The sequence below is a fragment of the Prinia subflava genome, chromosome 7 (assembly GCF_021018805.1).
Source record: "Prinia subflava isolate CZ2003 ecotype Zambia chromosome 7, Cam_Psub_1.2, whole genome shotgun sequence".
Classification (NCBI taxonomy): Eukaryota; Metazoa; Chordata; class Aves; order Passeriformes; family Cisticolidae; genus Prinia; species Prinia subflava.
Window position 1 is genome coordinate 18,260,607 of NC_086253.1, and position 18,750 is coordinate 18,279,356.

General features: G+C 36.7%; 1 protein-coding gene across 2 annotated transcripts in view; it reads left to right on the plus strand.

Annotated features, from left to right (window-relative positions):
• RBPJ (recombination signal binding protein for immunoglobulin kappa J region) overlaps positions 1-18,504 on the plus strand; it is a 54,713-nt gene extending 36,209 nt beyond the window's left edge. For both annotated transcript variants that reach the window (XM_063401738.1, XM_063401739.1), the window contains exons 4-11: positions 6,527-6,692; positions 7,809-7,983; positions 9,496-9,633; positions 9,851-9,963; positions 12,096-12,236; positions 15,883-16,038; positions 16,783-16,886; positions 17,655-18,504. In XM_063401738.1, coding sequence (XP_063257808.1) covers positions 6,527-6,692; positions 7,809-7,983; positions 9,496-9,633; positions 9,851-9,963; positions 12,096-12,236; positions 15,883-16,038; positions 16,783-16,886; positions 17,655-17,970 — 1,309 coding nt within the window. In that variant the 3' untranslated portion in view covers positions 17,971-18,504. The remainder of the gene's footprint in view (positions 1-6,526; positions 6,693-7,808; positions 7,984-9,495; positions 9,634-9,850; positions 9,964-12,095; positions 12,237-15,882; positions 16,039-16,782; positions 16,887-17,654) is intronic.
• Positions 18,505-18,750: the final 246 nt, after the last annotated feature.

Sequence of the window (18,750 nt, forward strand, 5' to 3'; positions counted from 1 at the left end):
AGTAGAAGTAAGCAGGATGCTCCTTCATATGTGGGTTCCTAGACCTCTTATGATGTAACACAGTGTTATTCAATTTTAAGCAATGCTCTTCTACCTAACATTTCACTAGAATAGTGCAATATTTGGTTACTTTTTGTGTTATTAATGTTTGTTCACCACAAGAAGACCACATATTCAGCACATTAATGGCTTTGAAATTTTAACCTTTTACCACTGTTATATAAGTCCTTTGCATCATTATGTTTTTATAGCTTTGAGATTAGAGATTTGATTTATGTATAAGACTGTTAGAAAACATGCTGTAATTAAACCCAAAGATTTCTCAGTTTGTTGTTACCTGTCTCAGTCACACTTTCTGATGTATGTGAATCAGAGATACAGACTATATTTTGAACTGTTTTTCAATGTTCTGTGCCTAAATATTTGTCTTTCTCTGGTCCTTTCTTTTGGGCAGTGTCCAGGTTCTGCACTTCCATGGAATTGTTTAATCAAAGTGCTTTTTAGGTGTTTCTGAAATTCTTGATATGAATCAAGTGGGAAGTTAGTGAAGGAGGAAGGGCAGAAAAGCAGACAAGTGTATTTGCTGATAATTGTGCAGCCCTCTTGGTTTTTACAACGTTTAAATGCAAAAGGTTTGCAATGCCGGGCTGTTCTAGCAGTAAAGGATAATTGTAACACTTTGCAACTAACTCAAAAGCCAAAAAGATTTATCATGACACTATAGAAACCGCTAACTGTTAACTTGTCAGATTGTAATGTCATTCAAGAGTTGCACAGTTAACTCATCACTGCAGATGAGTAAAGTATATATTACACCCCAAAAATGAGGGGTGTGCCTGCAGATAACAAAGTGACTTTCTCAGTGTATCTGTAACTTCGTCCTCCTGAGACCAGAGCAGTTCATAAGGAACATTTTGCAAAGCTGTCCAGTGTATCATTAATTCTGGAGGACAAATAGCATCAAAACAAAGGAGAATATAAAAAGATAAAGTATGTAATTTTGATTATTAAAAGTTCCATTACTGTTTGGAAGATTTACAGAAGTGTTCTCAGGAGTCCAGGGCAAAGCTTGAAATTGTTATTTGGTAATGGTCTCTGAAAGCTCCTGTGTGTGTTTCATAGTATTGCCGTAAAATCCTGTTGACTTGATGTGTATGTGGGAGCCGAATTACCTGGGACAGATCAAAGCTTAGCCCAGGTTCCCTACACGGAGGGAATAAACCTGAGACCTTGGGAGGTGGGATGTTAGGAGGATGCTCATTGAGTCACCCAAAATAAGCCCTGTTGGTTCAAGACCTTAGACTTGAAAAGTCAAGCCCCTGCCATGTAGCTGCGATTGGACACCTCTCCCAGGTAAAACCCTTCGAAACGCCAGGCTAACCACGCCCCGGCTCTTTGGACACTGCTTGCGGTCTGATGTGTTAAATTCTATCTCTGGGCTGTCCATCATACCCGTCTCGTTTATTAGCCACGTGCAACCCAACCAAACCGGGACTGGGGTGGCGGGGATCAACCCCCCTCACAATAAAGTGTGTATACTTCCCTGGAGCTTTACCGTGGCACATACCTTACCTAAGCAGTGGTGGTGTTGGATAAACTGCTTGAAACAATTGCAAACTGGCATTCTTTTACCACACTGCTTGAGGTGCAGTTCAGTGTCTTAGCACAGCTGCATTTGTTCATGCAGGTTATCTGAGGTTCATCTACCTAAGAATGGAAGCATGTCAAATGAGTGTAGAAAACTTCAGAGCTTTATAAGAGGTGATCAGGAATGAAAATAGTTGTTTGTTGGTCGTCAAATAGTTGGTGCTGAAATGATTGCTGTTATGGTATGGGTATGAAATGAAAGTGTGGAGTCAATTCACCAAATCAATCAGGTTGGAAGGGACCACAGGGGGTGGGGGGAACATCTGGTCCAGCCTAGAGCACAAGGCACAGGTTTGCATCCAGATGGTTCTTGAACATCTGCAGTGTGGAGACTCCACAAACTCTGGTCAACCTGTTCCATGTGCGGTCATCTCCACAGTAAAAAAATTCTTCCTCATGTTCAAGTGGAACTTCTGTGCATCAGTTTCTGCCTGTTCCCCCTTGTCCTATACATACTAAGGTTTCATTTTTTCAGTTTAAATATTTTATTTTTTCTTAAGCTTTAACACACCGTGTAGACTGTCTCTAATATTTTTCTGCTAGTTCCCAGACTATCAGCATCAGTAATGATGTTCTGTTATTATCAACATAAAGGAAAGTGCCAGTTATTAAGTTGTTGGATCCATGTGTGCCCTAAGGTACTTAGTAAAATTGAATGATGAATTATTATATTCCTTTTTCTTTTTCCTTTTATTCTTGAGTTTTTAAATTGTTTCTGCTTTATTTATAGCAGTCTATGGCCTTTGTTTCTTCATATTTCTGGAGTAAGCAAAATTATTAAAGTTTTAATGCTGATTTATGCAACTGGACAGTCAAGTTTTCATCATTTTTACATTCACTACCATTTCTGAAGTGAGTTGGCTTGCATATGTCTTTATAGAAAGAGGCATATTTCACACCCATTTTTATAGACAAATTTCTTGTTTTCCATGGGATTTCATTGTGGCATAGATATCATCTGGTTAATTTTTGGACCTTAAAGAATAACTTAATTTGCATTACTTTTGTAATGAGGAATTCAAGTTACAAAAGGAATTATTTCTTAGGTTTGACATCTCTTTCAAGTAATTATGGAACTTAAACCTAGACAAAATTCCACCACTTGTTCTTGTCTTTATTTAAGTCTTACTTGTTATGAGATCATGGAAAATACTTGCCATTAGCAAATTTTGCACATCATAATTAAAAGGTTAGCACAGTAACTACCTTTCAGACTTTTGATGAGGGCTGCTAGATGGTGAAGTACACTGTAGATGGTGTAGATTGGTGCAGATCTCATGTAGTGTGGCCTGCTTCAAATAGGCATCACAGTAACATTATTCCAGGTGCATGGATGCAGACTTTCTAGGTTAATTTGAGTTTTCCATCCTTTTAAGTAACAGGAATGAACTGAGTTTTTTGAGTTGACCCTTCATACGAGGCTTGCACTTCAGAGTTAATGGGTTTTAGCTTAGTAAAGAAGCCAGGAGGTAAGAAGCTCAGGTTGGGCTTTAGTTGAATTTAAGACTTTGCCTAATGTTTGATAGAGACTCAGGTACTGTTTAATCCTGATGAGTGTGGGTATTTGATTTACACTCTTTGTCTTGTTTTCCATATTTACTATTCACTGGTTTTTCTCTCTTCTGAACAGTGTGAACATTCAGTAGTTTAAAGGACTGAAGTATTTTGGATTCGGAGGCTTAGTTCACCTAAAGACTTCGAGCCAGATTGGTATTTTGATTGTGCTGTCCAAAGTTAAACATGATCACTGCTCATTAGCATGAGGATGCTGTAGCTGCATCTTGTTTTACAGCTGTTACTGAAAGAGCTCCTATGACTGCTGATCAAATAGTTCTTTCACTGAACTGAGTCTGCCTGTCCTCTGGATAAATTGTTATTGAGAGCATAGCTTTTTCCAGGGCTTACCCTGTGGCTCCAGTGCTTTGTCCTTAACACTGTAGTACCTAATGATTTTTCATTTGCTTGTTGTCACATTGAGTTCTTTAGTGGATGTTGTTAGTTCTTTGATCTCCTACGAAGAAAGATTGCTGAGTAATTTCATTCTCAGAATGATGTGGGTAATTGACAAACACTTGGACTTGACCAACATATACAAAGGAGAAACTTCCCTTCTAAAGTCACTGTGGATATAAAATAACGAGCTATTAGAAGCACCTGAATTCTTCTGAAGGCAAAGACTTCTGTAAGATGAACACAGGGATGACTTGGATGATTTGAAGAAACAAACCTTTGTGACAGAAACCTGGGGTTTGAGAACACTGAGTTGAGTGCATCAGAACTAGGTAGAAATTACACGAGTAGATCTTATTTCCCTTTTAGCCCTTGCTTCCTAGCAAGTTCAGTTAAAGTAGCTTCTCTACTGAAGTACCACATTTTCTCTGTATAGATTGGCTTGAACTAACTGAAGGAATGTTTTTCTCTCCGTTGATGATTATCTGATTTAATACAGTGTTTCCAAAGTTCAAACCTGGTTCATTTTTCTGTATTGGATAGAATATTCATAGCTAATTTCTTCTGTACATGCCTTTGCAAACTGTAAATACGAAGTTAGAAAGACCCAGGACTGAAGGCTGAGAAAGAGGTAGATAACACACGAACGAAAACCCATTCAAATTGAGTGTCTAGACTTGTTCTTCATGTCTGTAGTTTTAACCAAACTTAAAATTTAATCAGGTTTAAAAGTTTCTTTCTTTGTTCAGTAAGTTTTCAAGGGGTTTTTCTCCGCATTCTAATTTTAAGAGTGCTTTAATTGTTGTAGTTTGTTTTGTCTTCATCAGTGGGTTACACCTTGTTTCTTACAGGTCTTCATTGCCATCTAGTGGCCGTAGTTATTCAAAGGACTTCATTTAGAAGAAAGCTGAAATGAGAAAGGATATGAAAAAAAGTAGGGATTTTTTTTTTTCTTGTGTTCTAACCAGTAAGATAAATACAAAAGAGTACATGAGGAAAGAAGGTAAATGTGTCATGTGCATTATGGTGTAATATTATTTGAAATACAAGCGATTTGTTGGATTTTAGTCTTGGTTTTGTTTGGTCATGGTTTTCTTTTAGCAAAGTATTGCTCTGTTAATAAAGGTTGACACTTATTTTCAATCTACGTATAACTTCTTCATCAGGAATATCTTATAGCTGATGACCATGATACTTCTGAAAGAGGTTCATAAATATTTCAGCTGTATACATATTGGTATAATACCTGCTTTGCTGTGTTGTAAATATAACAAATGTAAGTGAAAATTTTTGACTGCAGATTTATAATCAAGACAGAAAGTTTTAGGAGTTTTTTGCCTGAAGACAGTAAATTTTTTTTCATTTTCATAACCATTAAGACATCTTAAATAGCACGAAGACTTAAAATGTGGTGATTTGTTTCTCTGACAGAGAATATACATTATTTGTGTCCATTAACCAAAAATACTACAAATGGTTGCATTTATTTATATGTATTCTTAATATATGTGTATTTAATTATGGTATTATTAACAGCACTTTTGTTTCACCTGTTAAGAATTCTCTAATAATAATTACAGAATATAATTAATAATAATAATTCTGTAATAACTTAGAAAAAATATTTATATCTGTTAAATAAATGTGATCATGCTGAAATAATAATGTTGAATAGGTGAGATAAATAGGAGTTTTAGACTGTGTTTTCATACTAAAGCTACCATTAATGGTGTTTAATAGAAATAAGAATCATTTAGGATTAAAATCATCAAGTCCAGCTGGTTACCTGGCACTGACCTCTCCTGCCCAGGACTCCCACAGACACTTCAGAAGCAGAATAATTTTGTTCTCTGATCATTTTCCATGACTCGGAGCCCACAGCTCAGTTCACCCCTCTGCCCTGACAGCTCCTGCCCACCACTGCGGCAGCACAACTGGCTCTTGGCTCAGCCTAGAGCCTGCTCCCCCTGCCCGGAGTTCAGTTGTCCCAAGCCCAATTAAAAAACCCAAAAATTAAAGGTGGGGGGGGGGAGCAAAGCCAGAAAATCCTCACCTGTAAGGGTTGCAGAAGTGCCAAGTCATAACACTACTCTCCAAATTGAAGTAAATAAAATAATTAGAAACTTTTTCATGTTCCCCTCCCTTACATGCCTCCTTAGCTACCTCACAGCGGGATGTACTCACTCTACTTTATCTTTGATCATAGTAAAATGATGATAAAAACACAGCAGCTTGTTTGCTAACTAAAACCAAACCTTTCCAGGATTTGGGCTTTAACAATTTGCAGAAACTTCAAGACCAATGCATTGTATTATAATGCTGAATTTAATTTTGAATGTATTGGTGTAAGTAGCAATAGACTAGACTTCAGTCAGTGCTGCTGAAAACTAGGCCTTAGTTTTTACACATACTGATGAAGATATAAAATTATCTAATCTATTTAAAAACTGGGAAGAGATTTATGTGTGGATGCAGCCAGCTCCCTCCTTGCTTATGACAAAACTCTATAAATGTTTAGGAATTGTAGTCAGCAGTTGTCCTTTAAATTAGTTTGTGAAACTGTTCTGTGTGTATTAATTGCTCCATCATATTAATCACCCGCAAAAGACTATAATAACTTGTGAGGACTTTTTTCCTTTCTTTCAGAATCTCTTTGTAAGGTGTTTTGTAGAGATCCAGATTGTTACCTGACATATAGTGAACTGGAATGCTTCTCAGTGGCAGTGCATCTACTGCTGATTTTCCTTGCTTTTTCCTTTTTTTTTTTTTTTTTTTTTTTAATTTGCATTTTAGAAAATCTTCAAGACAAATGAAGGGCATGCCTATATAAACTCAAGTGCAAAGTGTGAATGTGAAAGCATTGGGTACATATCAGTTTGTTTTATCTGGAAAACTGAGTGTAATTCCATAATATGTTCTTCATTCTCAGGTTCTTTTGTCCTCCTCCGTGTGTGTATCTCATGGGCAGTGGATGGAAGAAAAAAAAAGAGCAAATGGAGCGGGATGGTTGCACTGAGCAGGAGTCACAACCTTGCGCCTTTATTGGGATAGGAAACAGTGACCAAGAAATGCAGCAGCTTAACTTGGAAGGAAAGGTAGAAAAACTGTAATGAACCACGAAGTAACTAACTGCAAAGGATATTATAGCTACATGGTACATCTTTCAAGGAATGCCTTGTATACATTTCTTGTATTTGGATCGCTTTCTTAACTCTAGGTATTACATAATAATGGTTGAAAAAAAAAAATCCCTTCAAATATTTAGGACAGCTGAATGGTTGGTTTTGGCTCATAGCAAGATACTGACCTTTAGTTTGTAGATTGTTGACACAGACTTAGTAAACTGTTAGGTTATTTGGTAGGCATCAGTGGCTAACTAAAATATGATTTCTGGCCCAGACTCTCTGTCCTGCTCCTTGGCTTGCATGAGTGAGTAATGTTATCAAGGAAGTATCAAAACATCTGCTGCTAGCAGTAGTTTTTAAGTCCCTTTGCCTAAAAATGCAATTGAAGTAGCATCTTAAAAATTTAATAGATTATTTTTACAGTGGTGTAAATAGCTTATGAGATTTTTTAAAGGTTTTTGTGATGACTTAAATAGTTGGAATGGAACTAGCAGCAAAAGTGTTCATTTTACCTGATTGTTTTATTTTACAGTATTTTATAGCTACCTAGTATTTCCAGCACAGTCTACCAGAAATGCTTCATATATGCTAAATAGGAAAACAATAATTGAAGTTCTTGATGAGATTTTTCTTTAAATTCTGTTGTCACCTAGCATAAACATTTAGCCAAAAGTAACTTCCTTTTATTTCAAAACCAAATCACTTCCCATCCTTTCAAGACAAGTTTAGCTCAGCACATTTTCTGCACAGGTGGTCCCTTGTGCATGCCTAGTGTAGGGTCATTTTTAGGAGTGCTCTTGACCTCTCACAGGTGGCTTTGACACAGTTATGGTCTCCAGTCATGTCTTTTAGTCCTGGTAAAGGTCTTTGGAATGATCATAGAGTAAAGAGGTTGGGTGCAACACTTTACAAAGCTAAACAGTAGTCATTAAAGAAATGCATACAGAAGAGATGGAAAAAAACAGGTTCTCATGTATTTTAGAAACTATTGCATCAGTTTTCCTATTTTATTCATAATTAAATATGCATAGTTTCTTGAACTGGATTGACTTCAAAGAATAAGCCTCACTATGTTTTCACCTACAGAATTATTGCACTGCCAAAACATTATACATATCAGACTCAGACAAGAGAAAGCACTTCATGTTATCAGTAAAAATGTTCTATGGCAATAGTGATGACATCGGTGTGTTCCTCAGTAAAAGGATCAAAGTCATCTCCAAACCTTCTAAAAAGAAGCAGTCACTGAAAAATGCAGACTGTAAGTATTTCACAGTTTTTTCTTTATTTAGCAATTAATTTCATATTAATTTTTTGTTATGTATTTTAAGGTCTGACTACAAGGGAAATGCGGTGAAATTTTCAACTTCTGGTTTTTTGCTGTATTTCAGAACTGTACACATCAGTGTATTTTAAAATATTCCAATATAGATAGGTTACCCTGTTGAGTTTTATGCAGTCATGGTTAATTATCTAGTAAATATAAAAGGTCCACCCAAACCCTTGTGTTTTCTGAGGACTGAGACAAGTGTATAAGGGAAGTTCTACCTCAGGTTCTAAGCTTTTGGATCTCTTTAACTGCCATGATCTGGTGCCTAGAATGTTTTGATCAGTATCAAAGAGATTGCTTTCAGATTGTGATAAATGAGAAGCATCATGTTATCCAAACCACACTTCGTCACATCACAGCCACCTTCTTACTGTCTCATGCCATTTTCATGTTGTTCTTATTTTTGTTTTGCATGGTTCCTTTTAAGTAGTAATTTAAGAAATCTGTATGGTGATATTTCACCCAGATTTATTTACTTACCGTGTTTTTCAACTAACGATATCTCTGGTGCTAATGTATAATTGGGGACGTTTTTGCTTTTCCTCCAACGTTTTTTGCCTGCATACCACTGGAGCACCTCAAGAGATACCCTTTTTTTTTTGTTTGTTTTTCTCTCTCTCTTCACTAGTGCTTTAAAAGGCTCTTCCATCTGTGTTGGGCTGGAACCCATTCACCTATGGAATGTGGATCTCGGGGCCGCTAGCTTGGCACATGACTAAAGGCAATCTGTTGCTGTGCAATTCACACCCGTGGGCTCAGAGTATGCACTGTTGAATTTGTATTCAGACAGATAGTTTTGATGGACAGTGAATATGAACCAGGCATTCTTCAATGATAAATGTGAACCAAGTAGAACAACATGCCCATTCTGATGGCAAAATTTTAGTTGCTGGTTTTTTTAGGGCAGCAAACTTTACATGTCTCTCTTTTGAATGATAAGTAAGTTCAGATCTGAGAACATTACAAGTTGCATGGTTAAAATTTGACATAGTTACATCTGTCTTCCTTTCAATTGCTTGTGATTTGTAAGAATACTTTGTCTTTATATTTCAAATATTCTTCAAATATTTTTCTGCTGAAAGTTGTCTTAAGTACTTCACAAGGGCAAGCTAAAGCTTCTGCTTAAATAATCAATTGCTGGAGAACTATGAACAGAAGAAGTTTTCAGCTGGCAAGCACTGGCCCATTTGGCTAAGTGGCAAAATTCTGTGAGCTAGCATGCCTTTGGAGAACAGCCACTATGTATGTTATTGCACTCATCATTTTATGACTGTTTTTGGTCTGTCACAACTAGAAATATTTTCTAAATTAACTGATATTTGATAATTATGTCTTGATTTCAAGTGTTCTTCAGTTTATTTAATGTTATTTGTGACTTTTTGATGCCTTTTATGTAATAATGAAGTAATTTTATAATCTCAAGTCTGTATGTGTTCCTTGCAGTATGCATTGCATCAGGGACAAAAGTGGCACTATTTAATAGACTTCGATCACAAACAGTTAGCACCAGATATTTGCACGTAGAAGGTGGTAATTTCCATGCCAGTTCACAGCAGTGGGGAGCGTTTTACATTCACCTCTGTAAGTAAAAGCAAATCTGCATTTTTTTTTTCCACTTTCATTTCCTTCATCCTCACAAAAAACATCCTGCATTTTTTCCTCCATATTAATTGCCCATATGCAGACTTGTCTTGTTACTGAGTGTATATTTGATGTGATAGTGTGATGTTAAATGTTTCTCCTATCAAGAAAAACAGTGATTAAAACAAGTAATTCTGAAAATTCCTGTTTCATGCAGTGGATGATGATGAATCAGAAGGAGAAGAATTCACAGTGAGAGATGGCTACATTCATTATGGGCAGACTGTCAAACTCGTATGCTCAGTTACTGGCATGGCACTCCCGAGACTGGTACAGTTTCATTTCTCCAATGCTGTAATTAATTTATAGATGACAACTTAATGTAGTTCCATAGTTGGGTTTGCAGTGTTTACAGTTCTTGACCTTGTGTGTTGCCTTCAGGTAATATGTGTTTTATATGGAAAATGGCATTTATTTTAATTAAAGCTTTTTTTTTTTTATCTGCAGATTATTTCTGTAAACAAAGAACAAAGAACTATGTGTAAAATAAGATAGGGAATTTTTCTGAATTGAAGCCTGCCAAAATAGGTTAATCTGTCTATTTTAAAAACAGTATTGTAGACTTCTCTGTTCCAAAATGCTTCAAATACTGGTATTGAATAGATAAGTAAAATATTTGCAGCCAGTAGGAAGACTCTTCCATGTGTTGAGTTCCAGCACGGCTTTAAAAATATTAAACCTATTTGAATCTAAAAGCACTTCTGTGTACTCGTGAGGATACATTATACCAGTAGCAGCTTGCAAAAAGTATTTTTTCCATATTTATTAATACTATCTATTTTAAATCTGAAACACGGGAATTGCCTTTGGAATAACCAGTTAAGGTTTGTGAACTAAAAAAATAAAAATTACTTCTGGATACACAGTACTGAGTTTTGTAAATAACATTAAGTATAATTACAGATTTCTTTTCCTGTTTTATGCACTGAATGCCAGCCTAAGTGGAATTGTATGTGATTAATAATCAGTAGTGCTTCATATGGGATCTTCTGTGAAATTGTGGCTTGTCAGCCCATTAGGAGTTTCATACAAGGCTCTGCTAAGTCCAGTTTAGGTAGAAGCCATCTTTAGAATGCACCAATATAAAAACAGACTTCTGCAGTCAGGCTTTTGTTCCCCTTTCCAGACTAATTTTGCTATGACTGTAATGAGAAATTCTCTCCCAGTACCAAACCTAGCTAAAAGAAAAAGATAATGGCCTGCTCAGCATAAGTGGTACAAAATGAAAATTTTGTTTGACAGTAAAATCAGTTACACCGGTTACACTACAGATACGGTTCAAGCACAGGAAATTCAGTAAGAGCATGTCACTTTTTTATTAAAAAGGCTTCATGTTAATACTTTTTTATTGCTGAAAGGAGATGGCATCATTTATTATTCCAGAAACCTTATTTGTAAGTATAAACAAATAAGGCTAAAGGTTCCTGGGTTTTTTTTCCATGGGGAACATCTGTCATACTGCCTTACAGGAGTGATGGAAGGTGATGCAATTAAAAGATAACTTGCAGATATTTTATAAACTAATGCAAAGAATTTAGAAGAAAAAAGTTAACCGTTAAATTTATATTGCTAATAATACTCTTTATAATAATTAGATATTGCAGAGGACATAGTTGGGGTTTGGATTGTCAGCTTAGAAATATTCAGGCGTTTTGGCTATTGCATCTAGTAGTGTTGCATAAAGCATTAAACTTCTTTCTAGGAGTTGAGTTAAAATTATGAGCTACAGATTTTCACTGTCTAAGGGAATAGCTTTTGATTTTCAGAAATAAATAGGTAAACCAGGTCTGAATTACGTCAGCAGATATTTCTTCACTGAACTATGAAATGTTAGGAACAATTATTCTTTCCAGTTGTCTTTAAGTAACATTTAATGACCAACTACTGATATGTTGTGATTGTTATTTCCAAAACTGTACTTAAGGACACCTCAATACCTTTAGTTAATCCTTATTTTAATTATTCTCCTTCAGCAACCAGCTTGCCACAGAATGTTATTGATATCCTATCAGTGGTGAAAGCTTATTAATTACTGTAGAAGCATATTAATTACTAAGAATAGTAATTAATAGTAATTGAGGATAACAATATAATTCATAACTGCTCTTTTACACCAGCAAATTAAACAAAAGTAGATTGTGATGAAGCTTCAATTTTTTTCCCCATCCTTCAGCAAAGTAGATGGAATATATATGCATGCAGCACGTTGAAGTAATACTGAGTATCACTTCAGTGTTGTGTTCTTGCTTCAAAAGCATTAATAATTATGAATGTAACGTTGATATCGAAATGAGAGGCATGGAAATGTTATAAAAATTACTTTTCACTTCCTTTACTGACTGTATATATGTAATAAAGTATAGAAATTATTCTAAATATATATGTACAATTTTCATTTGCAGATAATTCGAAAAGTAGATAAACAAACGGCATTACTGGATGCAGATGATCCAGTATCACAGCTCCATAAATGTGCATTTTACCTTAAAGACACTGAGAGAATGTATTTGTGCCTTTCCCAGGAGAGAATAATCCAATTTCAAGTAAGTTGTTTAAGACTATTTCAATAGATGAGAAGCATAGTTGCAAAGCCTTCCCAAATATCTCCAAAATATGTATGAATGCCATTTTTGCTGTAGGTTTTGAATATGAGTCTAATACTTTGTTTTGAAAAGAGAAGATGGAAAGCAACAAATTGTTATCTGTGCCTTTCAAAATCTGTTTTTCTTTCCCCATAATCTTCTTCCATGTCTGTCTGGAAAACGAATTCTGGTTTCTCCAGTGGAGAAAAAGGAAAGCTCTAGAAACTTGTGCATATGATCATGATACTGTGGCTTAACATGATGACATTCGCCCGTGGAGCTGCACCACTTATTTGTGTGTCCCTCTCTAGGTTGCAGCAAATAAGAAATGATACAGTTGATAATAGTTTTGTTTCATGATGAACTCAGCAGAGCTGCCATGTGTTGCTCTTGGCTAAGAAGGTGGACATAGACAGCTGTGGAAGTTGCCTGCACTAACTTGAAAAGCCACAAATTTATTTGTCTGAAAAGAATATAACTGTTTCAGAAATATTTTTCTCCAGTAGGTGGAGAAAAACATTGGGTTTTAATCTGTTATATGTTAGCATGCTTGTAGCATTTTCACATGGTAATTCCTACCAGACCAACAAGGACCCTGAGATTGGCTCAGCTGGTCAGAGCATGGTGCTGAAAACAGCAAGGTGGTGGATTCAGTCCCTGAACATGCTCAGTCTTTGAGTTGGAATGTATGTCCCTTGTGGGCCACTTCCAACTCTTCAGTTTCAGTAGCACTCATGGAGCCCAGTGTGGTAAGACCTCTGAGCTTTCTACATGGGTAGGAGTTAGATAAAAGGACACTCCCTATCCTGAATTCTCTTGGTGGAGTAGGTACCTGCTGCTTATACTTGTTGAATAAAATCTGGTAACTTGCACATCAAACTGTTACCATGCTTTGGTAGGTGAAATCACAATGGAAGATAAAATCTTTCTGCAAATGTCAGGAGAGAAATCCTCTTTTATCTGGGTTTTTTATTTTGGATCAGAAGACAAAGACCAGGGAAACAGCATGTGTATACTGTTCCTGTAGCAGGAATCTAGACAAACTGTGGTCACTGTAGAGAAAAAAAAATCCAACCCCAAAACCCCTAAAGTAACCAAAAAAAAACAATAACAACAACAACAACTCCCCAAGATCCTGAAATTTTAGGATGACAGGTCTCTCTTGGGTGAGTGGAAATAGTCTTATATGGAGACCATAGAGGCTTAAAGCAAAGAGGCTGTAAAAAGTCTGCAGGTGAGCATAAACCTTGAAATTCAGTTGCTGAAGCACCAGCCAGGTCTCTCTTTCAAGACATGCATGTGTTGTGGAACATGGAGAGAGGATATAAATTCTGCCTTACTGGATCAGAGCATAGTCCATGTCTGTGTCTAGTGTACCAGCAGCAGCAGGGGTTGGTGCTTACAGGAAGCAGGTGGATCTGGTTGTGTTTTACAGTCCAGTGTGGTTGTACTCTGCCAGCATCCACACTTCTTGTACCAAGTGTTGTTAAAGGCTGCATTCCTGATTCTTGTCTTTTAACGTCATTTTGTAGATGCGTACATTGGTTTGGTTACCTTAGAATGTTCAGATGTTCCTTTTTTTCAATAAGCTGTGGCAGAAAGTTCAAGAGGTTTCCTGTTCCCTGTGTAGTAAATGTTTCCTGTATTTGTTTTGAATGATGTAACAATTTCTGTGAGTGATTCCTGCTTCCAGTTTTGCAGTATTTAGTGAGCCACAGTTCTGCATTCACTTAGCCATCAACATCTTAATTTCTTCTCTCTTAACTGGAAAAGCACAATCTTCTCAGTTTCTTCTCCTAAGTTCATCGCTCCTTGGTGATTTTAGTTGCCCTTTCTGTCCCTTCTCTTGTTTTTTTCTCCACAACTTTTTTTAGATAGGGAGACCACCACTGCACCCCATATTACAGAATTAGGTGAACAAGGGATTTACACTGGCAAAATAATACCAGATAGCTTGTTCTCAGCACTTCTTTCTGGTGGTGTCCAACATTATGTTGTCACACACAGCTGCCACTGCACATCAATGTGGTGGTTTCAGAAAACTGTCAGTGGCAACCCTAGGACCCCAAGTTGTAACTTCTGTTTCCAGTTGAAGCTAGACAGTACCTGAGTACTAAGCATGATCTCAAGGCATTTTAATCTTCCAGTGCCACCTGTTGAGAAAATTTAGTTGAAGGAAAGAAAGGGTGAGAAATGTCCCTGGAGCTCTATTTGGAAGTGACAAGGAGAAGAATGCTTCTCTAGAAGAGGAATTAAAACCTACAGACGGAGTAATGTGTTACTGAAATGATTCTTGATGTAACAAGATTTTGAGAGCAAATTCTGTGGCATTTGCCTTCTATATCATTGACTTAGGAAATGTGAAAAAAGTCAGTCAAGGATCTTTTATAGGGTAATTAATTTTTTTTCATATCCGTGGTTTTATTTGTCATGTCTCAAAGTATATCATTCCATGCCAACAAGAATTGCATTCAGCCTATAGGAAAGGTGTCATGCTTCAAAATAGTATACAACAGTTCTTCTTTTGAAGTTGGGCTAGTAATTCAGAAGCTGCATATGTTTCTGATGGAAGCTCCATTTGGGCATGTTGAGTTTGGAAAGATCTGTAGTTACTGTCCGTGTCATACACTTCCCTAGCCAGCTGTTTTCAGTGCTTTTTACATGATCATACCCGAATGAGGAAACCATGTGAAAATGCAGCTTTGTTTTTTAACATCTGACATGGACAGTTCATGCTGATTGAAGTTTACCTGTGCCTTTGAAGAGTGGAGGTTATGGTTATGTACCAATATATCCTTAAAGCTCAATGGAGGGAAAGAGAATCTAGTTATTAGAATTTTTTGTCCCTTCTTTTTTTTTCTGTGTTTAGCCTATACCAAATTTTCTTAGGCATTGCTAGGTGGTGAAATTGTTCAGAAGCTTCTGTTCCCATTAGAAAATTTTGGCTGTGTATTTTCTATGTATCTATCTATATATGTATGCTAATTTATTTAGAGGGAGACACTGGGTGACCTTTGAGGTCCCTTCCAGTGCAAGCCATTCTGTGATTCCATTATTCTTATTTGTAAGGCTGTCATTTCAGCTTTTCTCCTATGTCCTTGCACAAACACTGAAATGTAAGCTTATGTTTTCCATCGTTTTGTGAAGGGTGAAGAACTCTAAAAAATCTAAGAAAATAAGAAAAAAAAATCTTGAGCAGACAAAACCATAACTAATGAAAAGTATTCCACTTCAGTTTATAGCTGGTTTAGACATTTTGCCTTAATAAAAGATCTGTTTTAAAGCACCTCCTTCTAGTTGCTGTAGTTTTTTTGTTAATGCCTATTGAATAACATTAAAACTTTGAAAGTTGAGCTAAAATAAACCTCAGACATAAGGTTGAAGAGGTGACAGTGTTCTAGGGGAGAGTTATGTTCTCACAAGTACTAGTTTTCTAAGTAGTTCTTCTAAAATGTGTCGACTGTTTCTGTAGGTCATTTTTTTAGAGGAAAACATAAGGAAATGTTTTTGAAATAACAGGCATTATTACTGGTTCAGTTGGTTTTTAGATCTGTGACTTGACAAATATGTTTACAGATCAGATTTTAAACTTTCCTTTCTTTCTAAGGCCACTCCATGCCCAAAAGAACCAAATAAAGAAATGATTAATGATGGAGCTTCTTGGACAATCATTAGCACAGACAAAGCAGAATACACATTTTATGAGGGGATGGGTCCGGTCCATGCTCCAGTGACACCTGTGCCTGTTGTAGAAAGTCTTCAAGTAAGTTGGTTGTTTGTTTTAATAAACTTGTTTTTATATGAAATTATTTTTGTCATACTCATTTAACCTTCATGGTACCTTTGTGAAATACTATAGGAAAACAATCTTAATAGCTTTATAAAAAATAAAATTACTTTGTTGTAATAATTTTTCTTATGTTTCAGAATACATGAGCCTATCCATCAACTAATATTGTTGTATACAATTAGAATTTTATTTCTGAAAGTATCATGGTAGTGATATCCTTAGGACGTCTTTGATTATTGAGAAATTGGTTTTGACTCTTGCCAATTATAGATCAAAGATAGCCTTACTAAAAAAAAAACCCAGCATCTGGCAGAGGAAAAACTTAAAGCTCCCCTTACACCTCCGAAAGATTTTGTTCTCTGTTTTCAAAATCTTGTTGACATCTACTCTAAGTGGCCATTATCAAAACTTGGAAATTCCTTCATAGTATCAAAGTAATTGACAATGTCTTTTAGATGTTACTTCATTTTACTTCAGTTCTGTAGAATGTGTTTGTGTTTTGGTTTTGTCCAGCTAATAAAAACAGCCCTCAAACTGTTCAAAGTTCTTAATCTGCATGTAAAGGTTTTGTTTGTGACTTTTTTTGGTTGGTGTGTTTTTTTGTTTGTGTGTTGGGGTTTTTTGTTTGGTTGTTTTTTTCTGAGGAGAGAGTGTTTATTCTTAATAATACATGTTTGGGGGGGGATTTTCTTCTTTTTCTATTTGTTCCATTTCCAGTTGAATGGTGGTGGGGATGTAGCAATGTTGGAACTTACAGGACAGAACTTCACTCCAAATTTACGTGTCTGGTTTGGGGATGTGGAAGCTGAAACCATGTACAGGTACAATATTCTCTATTACTTTTATGATGTTTATGTTTTACTGGGTGCTTTGAAGAGTGTATACTTGTGTACACATTCAAGTGTACACCTTTGTTCACTGCAGAAGGAGGTCTGGGAGTGCTGGTTGCCAGAGGATGAGTTAGCAATGTGCCCTGGCAGCTGGTCAAAGGAAGTGTCCGTCTCACTGCAGTCAGCACTGGGGCAGCCTCACCACGAGCACTGCGTGCAGTTCTGGGTGCCCCAGGTTAGGAGGGATGTTCAGGTACCAGAACAGGTCCAGAGAAAGGCAGCAAAGATGCTGAAGGGCTGGAGAGCCCTAGGAGTTGCAGCTGAGAGCTTTGGGCTTGTCTGGTTAGAGAGAAGGAGACTGAGAGGTGACCTTGCTCTCTGCAGCTTCCTGGGGAGGGGAAGTAGAGAGGGAGGTGCTGAGCTCTGCTTCCTGCTATCATGTGCCAGGACACACGGCAATGGTTCAAAGCTGCACCAGGGAAGATTTAGACTGGACATTGGGCAGCATTTCTTTACTGGGAAGGTGGCCAGACACTAGATCAGGCTTCCTAGAAAGGTGGTTGATGCCCCAGGCCTCTCTGTGTTTAAGAAAGTAAAGGGCATTGGGCCTTAATAATATGATTGTAACTCTTGATCAGCCCTGAAGTGGTCAGTGTGCACTAGTTGAATATTGCAGGTTCCTTCCAACAGAACTGTTCTGTTCTATTGAATTCTTTCAACTTAAGTCTATTGTACTGAGTTGCCTCTCCTGTTTTTCAGGTGTGCAGAGAGCATGCTTTGTGTTGTTCCAGACATTTCTGCATTTCGAGAGGGTTGGAGGTGGGTCCGACAGCCAGTCCAGGTTCCAGTAACTTTGGTCCGTAACGATGGCATCATTTATTCCACCAGCCTTACCTTTACATACACACCGGAACCAGGGCCACGGCCACACTGCAGCGCTGCTGGAGCAATCCTCAGAGCCAACTCAAGCCTCATGGCTTCCAGTGAAACAAACACAAACAGTGAGGGAAGTTACACAAGCGTCAGCACAAACCCCACCAATGTCACATCATCTACAGCAACCGTAGTTTCCTAACTACTGTTGTTTGTCTGGACTTTAATTGACTTTTCGTGCTACATTCAAGAGAACTGAACAATTTTTGTGGTTTCATGGGAAAACACTTTTCCATTTTAGGTGATATGATTTGAACCTTGTTATCTGCAAGTGCTGATCTTAAAAACAGAAGCCACAATAAAAAAAAAGAAAAAAACCAACATCCGAAACATAAGAACTTTATTGAAAATCTATTTTTCAGCTGTGTTTTTTTTTAGTGGGCAAGAAACAAAAATGTGGCTGGGATACATGTTGAGCAAACTAAAAAACATGAACACAACATAGTTTTTATGGACCAAGGAACTTGTATAAGCTTTAGTATAAAAGGTACATTTTCACCATACCTTTTTTGTATCACAACATATAGTACACTTTTGTTACCAAATAGTTTATATTTTTTTTTCCTCTGAGCTTTGCTCTGAAGTATATTCAGGTTCCAAGCCTGACCATGCTTGTATAATCTAATTACCATACTCTTCCAGTTTTAAAAAAAAATATATATATTTTTGGTCTGTGGCTGGAACTGTTCCTTTTTTTAAACTGAAGTCTTGTGACTTTTTATGAACTGAAATTGTTTTTATTTCAGCAAGTAGAACCTTGTAAAGGCCAGCATATTTTTTTTAAGATTATATGAAGTCTGTGCAAAAGCTTTAAAAAATGCCTCTGCCTTGCCTGCAATACATGCAATGTATGTTAACTTTAGCGCTCTGTTTTCAGTCATTGTTAATAGTTATTTCTGTTTTTCTTTTTTAAATATGTATT